General features: G+C 36.8%; 1 protein-coding gene across 2 annotated transcripts in view; it reads right to left on the reverse strand.

The window, feature by feature from the left end:
- Serpini1 (serpin family I member 1) overlaps positions 1-15,151 on the reverse strand; it is an 80,398-nt gene that overhangs the window by 15,843 nt on the left and 49,404 nt on the right. For both annotated transcript variants that reach the window (XM_057757348.1, XM_057757347.1), the window contains exons 2-5: positions 9,805-10,072; positions 8,577-8,807; positions 6,791-6,985; positions 3,860-4,064 (exon numbers count right to left, since the gene is read on the reverse strand). In XM_057757348.1, coding sequence (XP_057613331.1) covers positions 3,860-4,064; positions 6,791-6,985; positions 8,577-8,807; positions 9,805-10,054 — 881 coding nt within the window. In that variant the 5' untranslated portion in view covers positions 10,055-10,072. The remainder of the gene's footprint in view (positions 1-3,859; positions 4,065-6,790; positions 6,986-8,576; positions 8,808-9,804; positions 10,073-15,151) is intronic.

The following is a 15,151-nucleotide window of genomic DNA, read 5'->3' on the forward strand; positions in this document are numbered from 1 at the left end:
TATTATGTACAAAATGTATCAACTTTCTAAGAAAATTAAACATTAATTATCATGTCCACAAATGGAATCTTAATTTCATATAAATGGTTTCTGTGATAAAGCATATTGGTTAATATATAATCTCTTCTGAAACCAATGAGTCATATTATTAGTCATTCTAGGAAGAGATATTGAACAAACATGCCTGCTGTGGAATAATGTTCTTGTACCCTGTAAAGACTTGTCACTCATATTGGTTGAATAAAATGCTGATTGGCCAGTAGCCAGGCAGGAAGTATAAGCAAGGCAAACAGACTATGAGAATTCTGGAAAGAGGAAAGGCAGACACAGTCACCAGTCAGAAACAGAGGAAGCAAGATGAGAATGCCTCACTGAGTAAAGTACTGGGCAGGACAGAAACTTCTATCTGCATATGCCTTCATCTTTTTAATTTAATAAAGAAAATATGTTTAATACTTTAAAAACAAGACAAAATGTGTCAGAAAGAAATGTTTTCCTTTTTCTGATGCTGCCTTTTGCTTAGTACAAATTCTGCATGTAATTTTTAGAGACTAGCCCTTATCATTAATGAGATAAGTTGAACTATCCACTAGATATTACATTAGAATTTCTGACATCTGAATTTACTTCTGAACCAGAAGTATTAAAACAATACTCATTTATAAAGAGGAATGATTGAGAAAACTTAATTTGGCAGGTTAAAGTTTCCAAAAAAAGACTAAGACATAGCTCTCTGTAAATCAAGCATACTTTTCCAAATCCTGAAATTTACTATAATTTTATTTTAAATTAGACTTCTATTGATTGCATATGCCAAAATACGGATATTTATTGTGAAGACAAAATTGTTCAGTGTCTAATTTATTTAATGTTTGTAGTAACTTGAATAGGAAAATCTAGTTTTTACTAAGATTTTTGTTCAAACTTAAGAAAAGCTGTCAACAATCTCTGGTTGTCTGTTTCTGTCTTTCTCCCTTTGCAAGTCAATCATCACCTCTCCTCTTATTACAGACATTTAGCATATTGAGCTATCACTATCCCCCTGAAACACATTTTACATATCCTGTCATCTTTCTTGTCATGATGTCAGACAATCCAAGAGGGAAATGTTGTTTTCTCTGGGATACTAGTACTACTACAAGCACCACCACCACCACCACCAATAATAATAATAATAATAATAATAATAATAATAATAATAATAATAACTGAATTGCAAAATAAGGTAAGCCACTTGCTTAAATCAGACAGATTAAAGGAGGAAAATAATGATAGTAACTGAGTATTTCTGACTGCACAGTTTTCCAAATCCATAGAGATCTCTGGCTTCAAATTTAGTGTGTAGCTGAAGATGACCTTGAACTTCTGATCCCCCTGGCTCCAGCTCTGGAATGCTGGAATTAAAAGTGTGTGTCACCACAAGAAGTTCAGGCAGTGCTAGGAATAGACTCCAGAGCTTCAGGAATGCTAAGCAAGCACTCTATCAAACCACACCCTCAGCCTTCAACTCTACAACCCTTCAGGATGGTTGGTGTTTTATACTGTCTATATAAACTCTAATATGTCTGAAACTAAAGGTACCTGTTTGGTAGAGTCTAGTTATGGAAATGTAAGTTTGAATTTTTAGACAAACATCTCCCTGTGAAAACTACATGGGTCATGAAAACGAGCTATCTTGAGTAAACCTAGAATCCAGCTATAAGACACATTTTTTTTTAACCTTTGCTCAGATTGGGGCACAGAAGCCACTACCTTCATCAAATGGTTAGAGGCTCCAAACTTCTACAGAATGTGGGTCTCTGTATCTGATTACTATAACAAACACCTGTTTCAAAACAGTTACTTTGTTACAATAGAAAAAAATTTATTTCTTTGAGCTATTTATCCACTGTATCTGAACATTATCTGTGCACAGAGAGACGTCATAAAACTCCTAAAGAAATGGAGATACGGTAGTTAGGTGGTCCTAGTATAGAAGCTTGCATTAAGAAGAGCACAAAAACCAAACTGTCTCATAATTGAAGAATAATTCTGATAAAATGAAAATTCAATTTTCTTCTGCTACTACATTCTATTTCTCAGTGGACGTGACCTGGAGGACACGTTTTCTAGTGAATTTGAATAAATTAGAATAAATAATGTTTCTTAAGCACTCATTTAGAATTCTGTTAAAATACATGTAAGTAACTTCATATTTTCATAGAATGGAAGCTTTTGGAGACACTATATGGAATATATATAAACTATATAGCTTATGGAATTTAATTACCGAAGCCTTAACGCTGCATTGAATTTGCTATATGATAAAAAGAAATTTCTTATGAGAAAAACTATTAAATTCCTGATAAAGAATCATGGAATGAGCTTTAATATGGGTTAAATTGTTTACAAATTTGAGCCTTAGACAATTATTTCATATTCAATTATTAATATTATAAATAAAATATTACAGTTTAAAATATACTTGTTCACAAATAAGTATATGACAACAATTTTTATAGTTTAACAAATTGCTAACATTTGTTAGATATTCACTGATGACTTCTTGAGAAGAGACTATTAGAGTATTTCTTTGTAAATGTATCATCATGGAAAGTAATTCATGGTAAATATCTTAGATACCTTAAATATTTGGGTTATGATTACTTTAGTTTTCTTAAGAAGACTATATAAGGTATAGTTTTATATATATATATATACATATATATGTAGACTTTATAATGCTCTAGCTACAATATCAATACAAATAGATCTCTTTCATTTACAAATGCAAACCATCAACTATGTTTTCGGACAAATTAGGCATTTGCATAAAATAAAACTTTTAAACATCAGCTCCCAAAATTGGAATCGATATGAATTAATAAGGTTGTATAATCCAGATTTATTTATTTATCATTATCATACTTTTATAAAAAGATAATGTTTATAGAAACTAGTATTTGAATAATTTTCTTAATGTAAAGTGAGTCCTACAACTGTACTGCCATGTACACATACATGTCATATGTTATTGGTGTGTTTTGTTCTTTAGCCTAAAGTATTCATTTTGCTTGTGAAGCCATGGTTCACAGATGACTTCCTGCAAGGTCTAATGTCATAATTCACCCTTAAGACGAAGTAAACACTACTTGGAGAAGGGCACTAAAGGTCAGTGCAGGAATATAAATGGAGGCTCAGACATGGAAAAGCAATCATATATGTGTCATAGATATCGGGAAGTGGAAACCACATGCTGTTAAATGCGGATGTGCTGAGAGCCCTGGGGTGGAGACCAAGAGAAGAGTAGTCATGGACCTAAAGTCATGCATACATCTTACACTTTCGGACACAGGAAGAATTTCAAGCAGATCTTTTTTGTGTATATGAGCATATGTCAGTACCTACTACAGTGGCTTGTTCACAAGTGCTTCCAATAGTGGAAGAGGTTTCTCTCCAGCTATAATCAACGTCAATAACATGTGGTATTTAGTGTTTAACAAACCAGAGAGTAGATGTACATCTCTGGGAGGATCATGTCTGTACTACTGAATGTTAAGGAGGACAAAAAGAGAGAAAGAAGAAAGAGAAGATCGAGGAAAAGGAGGAAAAAAGAGGAGACAAAAGAGAAGAAAGAGGCAGGTGAAGGTGGATGATGAGGAGAAGAAACGAACAAAGGTGGAAAGGATGAAAGAGAAGGAAAAACTGGAAGAGCAGGAGGAGGAAGGAGGAGGAGGAACAGGAGGAGGAGGAGGAACAGGAGGAGGAGGAGGTGGAGGAGGTGGAGTAGGAGGAGGAGACTGAAATTTCGAAAGCATTGGAAAGAGATTTTCTGGATCACAGCACTGTTCTGTGCAAAGGGCCACACAGGAACTCTCACCTGGGCAGGTATACTTCCACCTTTTGTTTCTTAACTGAGTTTGCCCATTCTTCAATCAGCTGTGCTTTGAGCAGAGGCTCCAGTGTGGCCAGGGGAACTTCCTGTCTGGACAGTACCAGCATCATGCTGATCTCCTCTCCCTCGTAGGGTATTTCTAGGACTTGGTAGATGCCACCGGCCTCATTGGATCCATCACTAAATTCCCCTAGAAACAAAATAAAAGCTTTAGAGTTCATATCAAAGCTTTCAGAAATGATTTCAGCTTTTTATGTCTTCACTTGAAAAGGATGTTGGCATCTGAAGAAACGTTCAGTAGGTAAGACTCTTGCAGAGGGTCTGGGCTCAGTTCCTAACACCCACATAGTGGCTCACAACTATATGTGACGTTGTGTCCAGGAGATCTAAATGGTCTCTTCTGGCTGCCTCCTGGATCAACACACATGTGGTACACATACATACATACACGCAAGAAAGACACACAACATATAAAAATAAATCTTTTTTAAGTGATAATGTCTAGTAAATAAGAAATTCAGGCATCCAAAGCAAAATGATTTATTTGAAGAGAGTCCTTGAAAGTAAATGAATCACCACTTCCAAAGAGGTATTTATTTTTGAATTCCAAGAATTATCTCACATTTTTTATGTTCCCTAGTCTTTTTATATTTTTAAATAAGATAATTCAATTTAGCATAGTGAAAACTATGATTCTAAAATGAAATCCCTGGCTTCAAGTTGAGTATAACAACTTGGACATTTACCAGTATTCTCTTGATTTTTAAGAAGACAACTTTTAATTCTGAGTACTCTGTTTCCATCACAATTACAAGATACAAGGTCAATGCTGCCAGCTAAAATAAAATCTTTGCATTATATACTATATATCACATGTATTTATGATAATAAAGCTCTCAAGGCCAGTAATTAGGTAAGTAAGATAATTTATTTTGTGGTCCATAAATTTTGCATAATTCATGTGTGCATACACACAGAGAGAGAGAGTCTTTAGAATACATCCTCTTGTCATTACTTTAAATATAATTACTTTTCTACCATCAAAACTAAGAAGAATATTTTTGTTATTAATATTTTCCTAGGTATATTAGACATGGCTCTAGATAAAACTTTTAGTTCTAACATATATTCTTTATAAAATTACATTTCAACTAATGATTTAACTAATTACTATAATTCGAGAGGAAACAATACCTTAAACTTCTGAAGAGTCCAAAGAAACTCAATGAAAAAAATGTCAAAGACACTGAATTTAATCATAAAGTACAGTTTTCTCAGCCATACAAACACAAATCTGAGACTAAAAATGTTTTAAATTTTATTTAAAAACTTTTTGCTTTTATGTATGTGGACTTGTGTATATGTAAGTGCACTGCATGTATTCAGGTGCCCAGAGAAGCCAGAAGACGGTGTCAAATCCCGGGGAAGTGAAGTCAAAAAAATGTCGGTGCTGGGGATTGAACCCAATTCTTCCACAATAACATCAAGTGATTTTAACTGATGAACTATTCCTCTGGCCCCTGATATTTAAATTTTAAAGAAAAATTTTACAAGGGCTGGTAAGATGTTTAGGAGGGGAAAGGCAATGACCTTATTGTGGTCCTCAGAGCACGTAAGTTAGAAGAGAACTAACATAGTCCAGTTGTCCGTTGACTTCTACACATGAACTATGGTATACAGCCTTACAAACAAATAAACAAAGAGATGAAAGGGGAGAAAAAGACAACTATAAAATAAGGCTATTTAAGAAAGACGACAGGGTATGTAAACTGTGTTTGAGGACACAGTGATAGGTCGATATGCTATCACTGGCAATAAGAGGAGAGGTGATGACTGAACAGTATTTTCAGTGACTTGCAAGAGAAAAAAGACAGGAACAGACAATCCTGCTTTCAAAATAAACATAGTCTTCCAAATACTCAAATTCACTTTATCTTTAAATTAGACTTCTATTGATTGTTTATACCAAAATATGAATGGTTATTTGTGCTGGGCATTCAAATTCAGGTCCTCATGCTTGCATAGCAAATGCTTAACCCAGGAAGCCATCTTGCCAACCCAATATCAGATAATTTTAGATGAATAAAGCCACTTGGCAGGTGTAATTAATTACATGCATATTGGAAAACTGTTAATACCTATACTATTCACTCATGATCTAATGACAAGCCTTGGGAAATGCAGGCAAGCAAATTGAACTACAGCCCAAATTATATTCACAAGAAATTGGAGCAATAAATATTTCATACTTTTAAAAGATTTGTTGATGATCAAGGAAGTCAGGACCTCGAGGGGTGCGCCCACCCACTGAGACGGCAGGGCTAATCTAATGGGAGCTCACCAAGGCCAGCTGGACTGGGACTGATAGAGCATGTGATCAAACCGGACTCTCTGGACGTGGCTGACAATTTGGGCTGACTGAGAAGCCAAGGACAATGGCACTGGGTTTTGATTCTACTGCATGTACTGGCTTTGTGGGAGCCTAGTCTGTTTGGATGCTCACCTTCCTAGACCTGGATAGTGGGTGTGTGTGTGGGGGGGGACCTTGGACTTCCCACAGGTCAGGGACCCTGACTGCTCTTTGGACTGGAGAGGGAGATGGAGGGGGAGTGGGGAGAGGGCGAGGGAAATGGCAGGAGGGGAGGAGGTGGAAATTTTTAATTAAAAAAAGTAAAATAAAGCCGGGCGGTGGTGGCGCACGCCTTTAATCCCAGCACTTGGGAGGCAGAGGCAGGCGGATCTCTGGGAGTTCGAGGCCAGCCTGGTCTACAAGAGCTAGTTCCAGGACAGGAACCAAAAGCTATGGAGAAACCCTGTCTCGAAAAATTCGAAAAAAAAAAAAAAGTAAAATAAAATAAATAAAAAAGATTTGTTGATATACTACAAGAATTAAAAAACATAAAAAAAATGCCTTACCATAATAAAATTCCCCTTGTTGATACATCATTGGAATCTGCACTTCACTTTCATCGTCTTTAGTGAAGGAAAAAGTTCTGGTATTTTCAGGTCTAAACTGGGATTTCCAGTTCCCTTTGAAGTACACAGCGTTGATGAGGGCCAGATGAGTGACAGCGTCAAAATCCCTGGGAGACACCAAATCTTTCAACAGACCTGTTTAGGTGAAGTAGATGAGAATTCACTTTAAATTAAAAAGTGGAAAGGCTTAGCAAAGAACTTCGACACCCTCTGACAGAGTGCTCCCTAAAGATGTAAGATGTGTGTATAACAGAACTAGAGCATATTACTGTTAAAGGAAGAATGCCACCATACACACATAGTTACAACATTAACAAATTGGGTGGCTGCTATTTTAAGAGTGCCAAAAGTAATTTGAAAGCTAGCGTATTTTAATAATGGAATATATTTAAGGTAGTTATTCTTTTTGAATCCTTAATAATGATAAAATGCCTCTGTTATATCACAAATAATCTCATAATCTAAATAAGACCAAATTTATTTAATACTCTCTCATTTTGTTAACCATATCAATTCTTAAGCACTATCTCAAGGTTGTGTGAATTGTAGGATTTAGGGTGTCTCGTAGTGTTTTTTGTTCTAACATAAGATTTTACAATACAAACATTTGAGAATTTATGACATTAATATTCCATGTAAAAACTAATCTACTTAAAATATTAATTTATTTTAATTCATTTGTTTTTGTTTTTGTACATCATGTATATTGTTTATTGTACATGTTATCCACATATTTTCCTACATTAATTTTCTTCCCATTTTCTTCTATTAAACTGCTTTTAATTAGTCTCAGTGTTTAGATTATTATTTCAGTCATCTTCCTGGCTAATTGAAAAATAAATGATGCAGTTTTTACCACCTAGAGGTGTTGAATACATCTAAAATATGAAGGATTGGGGCTGAAGAGATATCTCAGCAGTTAAGAACACTTGCTGCTCTTACAGAGGACATAGGATTGGTTCTCAGTACCCACGGGCTCAACACTGACCTGTAACTCCAGTTCCAGGAGATCTGAAACCCTTTTCTGGCTTCCATGGAACTGCAACTGGTTCACATATATACACTGAGGCTTACATATATACACATAAAATAAAAATAAGTTTTACAACAATAAACATAAATTAGAAATAAAATACAAAGTATGTGAAGCCAGTTTGTAATTCCTCTACTAATTTGAGCTACAGTGAACCACTCTTCCTAGAATGAATATTATTTCCTTCTTAAAATTACCTATTAACTATTGTGCTTGTAAAACTATGAAAAAATTTTCAAACTTTGATTTTTATTTCTTATTCTATTTTATTTAACTTTTGTTTTGTTTTTGTTTTTTTCAAGACAGGATTTCTCTGTGTAGCTTTGGTGCCTGTCCTGGAACTCACTCTGTAGACCAGTCTGGCCTTGAACTCATAGAGATCCGCCTAACTCTGCCTCCTGAGTGCTAGGATTAAAGGCGTGCGCCACCACCGCCCGGCCTTTCTTTCTGTTTTAATCTTACAGTGAAACTATCACTATCACTAACTACCACTATCAAATAGTTCAAACAGAATCCCACACAGAAGCTACATAAGGGGGTTCCATCTATGGGGGAGCATTATGGCAGACGATCAGGGCCAATATTCTACTCATGGCCACGGATTTAACTTATTTAATAAAAGTGAGGGTACGCCTACATCCCAAAGTAAAAGATGTTAAATACTGAGTTAAACAGTGAAAAGAAAGGACATACTGTTTGTGTAATTCTCCACCCACTTATTGATGTAGTTGGCCACAGCGACATTTTGACTGAAATCCACATGATTGACTTCCGCATTAAAGTACTTTTTCATCATTTGCAAGAACTCATCATTGATATGAAACCCATTTTGCACAAAGAGGGAATTGGCAATTTTCATCACATATTGGCTCTCTTCAGCAGATACCATGTCAGAGAAATCTTTTAGGAAAGAAAATTCTTCACCTGCAAGATGACAAATGACAAGTTTATCAATGAAACAGACATGGTGAAAGACATTAGGAGAACCGAGCCAGTGAAAACCAGCAGGCTCGGTCCTCATAGAGAGATGGCAGGAGCTTCAAGTGCTAGTTCTAGGTGCTCAGATTAGCTTTGTCCAGGTCACCAAGAGTTGTTCTTTATTTGTGTTTGTTTGTTTTGTTTTGTTTTTAGTTTGTTAGTTTTGCAGAGTCCGAGATCAAGCCTGGGATCTTACACACTAGGGAGGTTGAACTGCAGCCTTGCATTGTGATGTGGATAAAGTCTATAAAAGAAACCAATGTAAGTGATTTTCTTTTAAAATACCTGGGTTAGTTGCATTCAAATAATCTTTTTTGGGGATTATCAAGCAAAAATTAGTCATCTAGAAGATATTCCTTTAAAATTTCTTCTCACCTGATGATTAAATAACATTGGTAGAAAATCCATTGCTTTCTTTTTAAACTTTCTGATGAATTTGTTCATGTGCATGCTAGATAGAAGTGTTAAAACAGAAATCACATCCATTTCCAATTTTTTCCCTAGTTGACATAATTTTATAATAATATATTTCAAAAACCTGGATATTATTAAAGCAATAAAAATATCATTGATTGTAAAGCAAAATTTAATATTCTTCTAAAACCTTGATCCCTTTCTTTTTATAATCTATCACAGCTACCTTTTCATTTATTTTTATGATAATTTACACTGGAAATTACAGAATCACTTTCTTTACTATGCAAAAACTATGCAAGCTTATTTAAATAATACCTTTGAGAAGATGCACTTTCCTTGGATTTGCTCAGCTATGACTAGAGACAGGAATGAGCCCGTTTTTATAAATTGTAACTCTTCTAATCATTTTATTGCAATAAGATTATTCTTTACCTCTTGTAAATATTGCCTCCTCTGGCAGAAGGCAATGTGATTGAATTAAAGGTTAAACCCAAATGCTTATGAGAGATAAAACACAGGAACTTACCATTTTTCAGGCCATCATATCCCATTGCATGACGGATTTCTTTCAGTGTAGAGCCTTGAGCCCCAAGTTCCATCACTCCCATTGCAAGGGCAATGCTCAGAGGGGAAAAGAGGATGTTTTCATCTTCGCTGGTGGCTCGAAGATGATTGTACATATTCACCGACCACTTCGCCATGGGCTCATCTGGAAAAGCCGCCCCTATCACCACACATTGCATGGCCAGAAGAGAGAACAGCCCAAAATAAGCCATCCTGGAATGGTTTCAAGTCTGTAAAACAGTAATATATATATTAACTATTATTTCTAATACACAAGTTAATGGAAGAAAAACAAAGAATTAGTACTTAGTAGAATTATAAGATAAACTTTTTTATAAGTTGAAGATTTAAAAACAGTTCAATATTAATTTATCTGTTAAAAAAGACACAGTAAAGATTTAATAATAAAATAAGTTTTCTCTCCTGTCCCACCCGTGTGTGTGTGTACGTGTGTGTGTGTGTGTGTGTGTACTTTGAATGGAAGGCATACATGCTAAGTACATACTCTAAAACTGGGTTAAACACCATCAATCATAGTTTGCTTTCTGTTTTTGTGATAAAGCACTCACTAAAATCAATTTGAGTAGCATAGGGTCTATTTGTCTTTCAGGCATCTTTCTTATACAACTCAGGCTCAGCTGCCTAATGAAGGTATTGACCACAGTGGACTAGGACCTCCTGCATCAATAAGAAATAAAGAACACAGCAGACAGACATGCCTACAGGTGAGTCTGATAGAAGCAATTCTTCAGCTGAAGTTCCTTCTTGTCAGGTATGTCCAGCTGACAATCAAGATTAACTATCACAAGCCACAATCCTCAGACTTCTACTTTTAAAAACAATCAATCAATATTCAGTTGAAAAGAAAAGATAGCTAAATTGTGATGATTCTACAAGGAGCAGAATGCACATGGTCATAACATTCATGACATTAAGGTATATATGGTGTCCTGGCTAGTTTTATGCCAACGGGACACATGTTAGAGTCATCTGAAAGAAGGGAAGCACAATTCCAAATTAAAATTCAAAAATATGCCTCCATAACATCTACCTCTAGGAAATTTTCTTAATTAGTCATGGTCCATCTCATGATGGATAGTGCTTTCCCTGGTTTGGTGGTCCTAGGTTCTAGAACAAAGCAGGTTGAGGAAGCCATGATGCGTCTCAGCTCCTGCTTCCATGTTGCCGCCCTGTTTGAGTTCTTGTCCTGATATGTTTCTATGATGAGCAGTGATGTGAAAGTGTAGCCAAACAAACTGCTTCCTCTTCCAGTTGCTTTAGTCATGGTGTTTCATCATAGTATCAGTAATCCTAACTAAAGCAGAAATTGGTGTTAGGATAGTCAGGTCCTGATGTGCAGACACGGGCATGTTTTGGGGAGGACTGTGGAAATATTTTGGAACTTTGGTCAAGAAATGCCATTGAGTGTTCAAAGCTTGTCAAGTTGCTTTGTGGGAGCCTAGAAGAAATCAGACGCTTTAAGCAGGACTTAATGGGTCAAGAAGACAGTGTGGATGGTAATTTGAACTATGGGGGCCCAGATCAGGAAGTTTCAGAGGGGAAGAATTTTAGTAAGTGACCTATAAGCCATTCCTGTGGTATTTTGACAAGGAATATGGCTACTTTTTGTCCCTGTCCTAAAAATCTGCCTGAGGATAAATGAAAGAGTTTTTGATTCATGGCAGTGGTGGTGAATATTTGAAGACAGCCTAAAATGATCTCTGACATGAATGGTAGTACCTCAGGGCAAGAACCCACCAAGCTAAATTTCCTTTCCTTCAGGAGTTAGACTTAAGACATTTTCTTGAGTCTCAAAAAAGATGTGATATTTCCTGAACACAAGGAACTGAAATTTCCTCCCTTCCCTCTCCTCTTCCCTCTTTCTGTTAGTTATTCATCTTTAGTTATTTCCACTTTGAACTTTGGACTTTTAATTGGTGTTGAGACTGTGACAGACTATGGGGACCTTTGAAGCCGAACTAAATAATTTTTTTGCATTATGATATAGCTACAAGCCTGGATGTGGGGGCAGGGATTTGTATGTGGTGGTTTGAATAAGAATGACCCCCATAGGCTCATAGAAAGTGGAACTGTTTGAAAGAATTAAAAGGATTAGGATGTATGGCATTGTGGGAGTTGATGTGGTTTTGTTGGAGGAAGTGTGTCACTGGGGTTGAGCTTTGAGTTTTCAAAAATGCTAGACCCAGTCTCTTCTCTCTCTCTCTCTCTCTCTCTCTCTCTCTCTCTCTCTCTCTCTCTCTCTCTCTCGTTTCCAAATTTCCACAGAACACCTCACCAATCTTTGAACACTCAATGGCTTTTCTTTTTTAAAATTCCAAAATTCTTGCATAATCCAGGTCTGTCACAGTAATAACCAGCTATTGGATAGCAGTTTCTGATTTAGGGTTACTATTACTATGATGAAATACCATGACTACAGCAACTTAAAGAGAGATTTATTTGATTTATGCTTCCATGTTACTGTTCTTTATTGAAATAAATCAGGATAGGAACTCAAGCAGGACAGGAACTTAGAGGCAAGAGCTCATGCAGAAGCCATGGAGGAGTGCTGCTAACTGGTTTACTCATCATGGCTTGCTCAGTCTGCTTTCTTATAGAATGAATATAGGACCACTAATGTGGGATTTCCCTCTGTATGCTTTGATTACCGTTGATAAATAAGTGAACTGCTTTGGACCTGTAGCAAGGCAGAACTTAGATAGAGAGGAAAAACTAAACTGAATGCTGGAAGAAATGAGGTGGAGTTGGAGAAAAGCCATGTAGCCTACCAGAGACAGATGCTGGGAACTTTACCTGGTAAGTCACAGCCATGTGGCAATACACAAATTAATGGAGATGGGTTAAATTAATATGTAAGAGTTAGTCAGTAAGAAGCTAGAGCTAAGGGGCCAAACAGTGATTTAATTAATACAATTCCTGTGTGATTATTTCGGTTCTGGGCGACCAGAACAAACAAGCAGCCTGCTACTACAGCCCACCAGCCAAGGAATATTACCAACAACAAAAGACTGAGCTCTACCCCATCAATAACTAACTCATTAAGAAAATATCTTACAACTGGATCTTGCAGAGGCTTTTCTTAATTGAGGCCACCACCTTTCAGATAAGTCTAGCTTGTGTCAAATTGACACAAGACTTCCCAGGGCTGTAAATATGAGGACTGGGAAAACAGCTCAGTCAGTGCTTTTCCCATAAGTGTGAGAACTTGCTTTTGAGTTTTATAATCCACCTGAAAAAGCTTTTGGTCTGTTACTCACTGCTTGTGAGTACAACTGTATTTAATATTGTTACCACTGCTACCTTCACTAACATTGGACTCCTGTTTCTTTGGGTTTTTCAGTGTGAACAGTGGCTCTTCAGAAATTCTCTAGGCCTTCTGTGCTTGACTATGATTGATAGAACATTCACTCCTGGACTGAGCAGCTACTGAGTTCTCAGTTTCTCCAGGGTACCGATAACCATGTTGAATTATCCAGACTGAAGTGTTTAAGCCAATCTAATGAGTCTTCTTTTAATATATTATTACACACACACACACACACACACACACATACACACACACGTTTTCTAAAGTTCTTGTTTGCCCATAGTGTATGACCTGTAGTCTGAGGAAAGACCTGGTGCTCTTGATCTCTCTTTCTCTTTTTCTCTCTCTCTCATAACTTCCCATTAAGTCACTATGGGCATCTGGAATCACACTGTTGATTCAAACAATTTAGTAATTTATTTGTTCTTGATGATTTTTTAAATCTACCATTAAAACACCACATAGAGTAATGTTGAGCAAACACATTAGGAAAATTGTATTTTAATTAGAGTTGATAGACTCACTTAATCAACTAACAGTGTACACAGGAATCTGACTGGAGTACACGTCCAACAGGCTTTCATCCAGAAGACTCCAACTGTTCTGTGTTGTGATTCTGGTTTCAGAGAACTCTTGGGTCACTTTCTATAAGCCGTTCACATTTTAGAGTTATATATGTGTTTCCTTTTTGTCTGAAGAGTCTCAAGGTTCTCTGCACAACACTCATCTCCTTGCTTTTGTTTTAAGGTTTGGGGAATACTGGCACATTTAGGAAGGCAGACTCAATAAGGTACCTCACAGCCTATGTTTTAAATGCTAGGGCTACTGGGGGCAAGCAACTGCATCAGGAGATTCCCCGTGACTTAGACTTCACTGAGGTAGAGCCAGCTGACAAGACCCCAGCACTGGGAATGTCTAGATGCTGGTCATTCCTGCTTTCATGGATTCCCCCAGAACACACCCAGAGCTTCCTCTTTCTGAGTTCAGAAGGGAAATTGGCAGGCTCTCTCCTAAAAGAAAAGACTTATCTATGATTTAATTCATTAGGTTTAATAGTCCTTAGCGGATCATAAATCCAAGTCAGATTAAAAACCCACCTTGTTTTTATTTTTTCACATTTGTTTGTTTGTTTACGCATCTATGTGAGTAGGGGTAGTGTACATGCTGAAGAGAACAGCTTGAGGAGTTTGGGTCTCTCTTCCACTATGAATACTGGGCATAGAACCGAGGTCATCAGGCTTCAGAGCAAGTACCTTAATCTGTTTACATCCCCCAAGCCCATCTTCTTCATCAGTACATTCAACAGTTGATAGGCCATCTCAACTTCTTGACGGGGAAGGCCTGAACCTGGGCCTCATGATTTTCCTTGAAGATTGCATACTATGTGGCTGGGGGATGGCTCAGTGGTTAAGAGCTCTTGCTGCTCCTTCCTCGAACCCAAGTTTATGACAATCATCTCATGATTACTTTTAACTCCAATCCCAGGACATCTAACACACCATTCTGGCCTCTGCAAGCACTGGAACATATGTCACATGCGCGTACATGCACGCACATGCACGCACGCGTGCACACACACACACACACTTCTGCGTAAAACAAAAAATGAAAAGTAAATCTTAACAAAAGGTTTGATGAGATGGCTCAGTGGGTAAAGGCACATGCCAGCAAATCTGAAGTCCTAAGTTCTATCGCTTGGACCCACAGAGTGGAGAGAAAGAACTGACTTGTGAAAGTTGTTCTCTGACCTCCATAAGCACATTATGGGACGTGAACTAATTCCAAAATTAAATGAATGTAATCACTCGAAAGTCTACATAGTATAAAAAGATAGTTGTACCTGCCAATCAATAATACAAGTCTTTAAAAGACACTGGGATTAACACAAATATCAAATTTCAAGATAACAGAAACGTATTTTATTCATATGAAATGAAACTGTATTATCAGTACAGTCCAGAAAATGATACTAAGTCTATTA

Source organism: Chionomys nivalis, chromosome 24 (assembly GCF_950005125.1).
Source record: "Chionomys nivalis chromosome 24, mChiNiv1.1, whole genome shotgun sequence".
Classification (NCBI taxonomy): Eukaryota; Metazoa; Chordata; class Mammalia; order Rodentia; family Cricetidae; genus Chionomys; species Chionomys nivalis.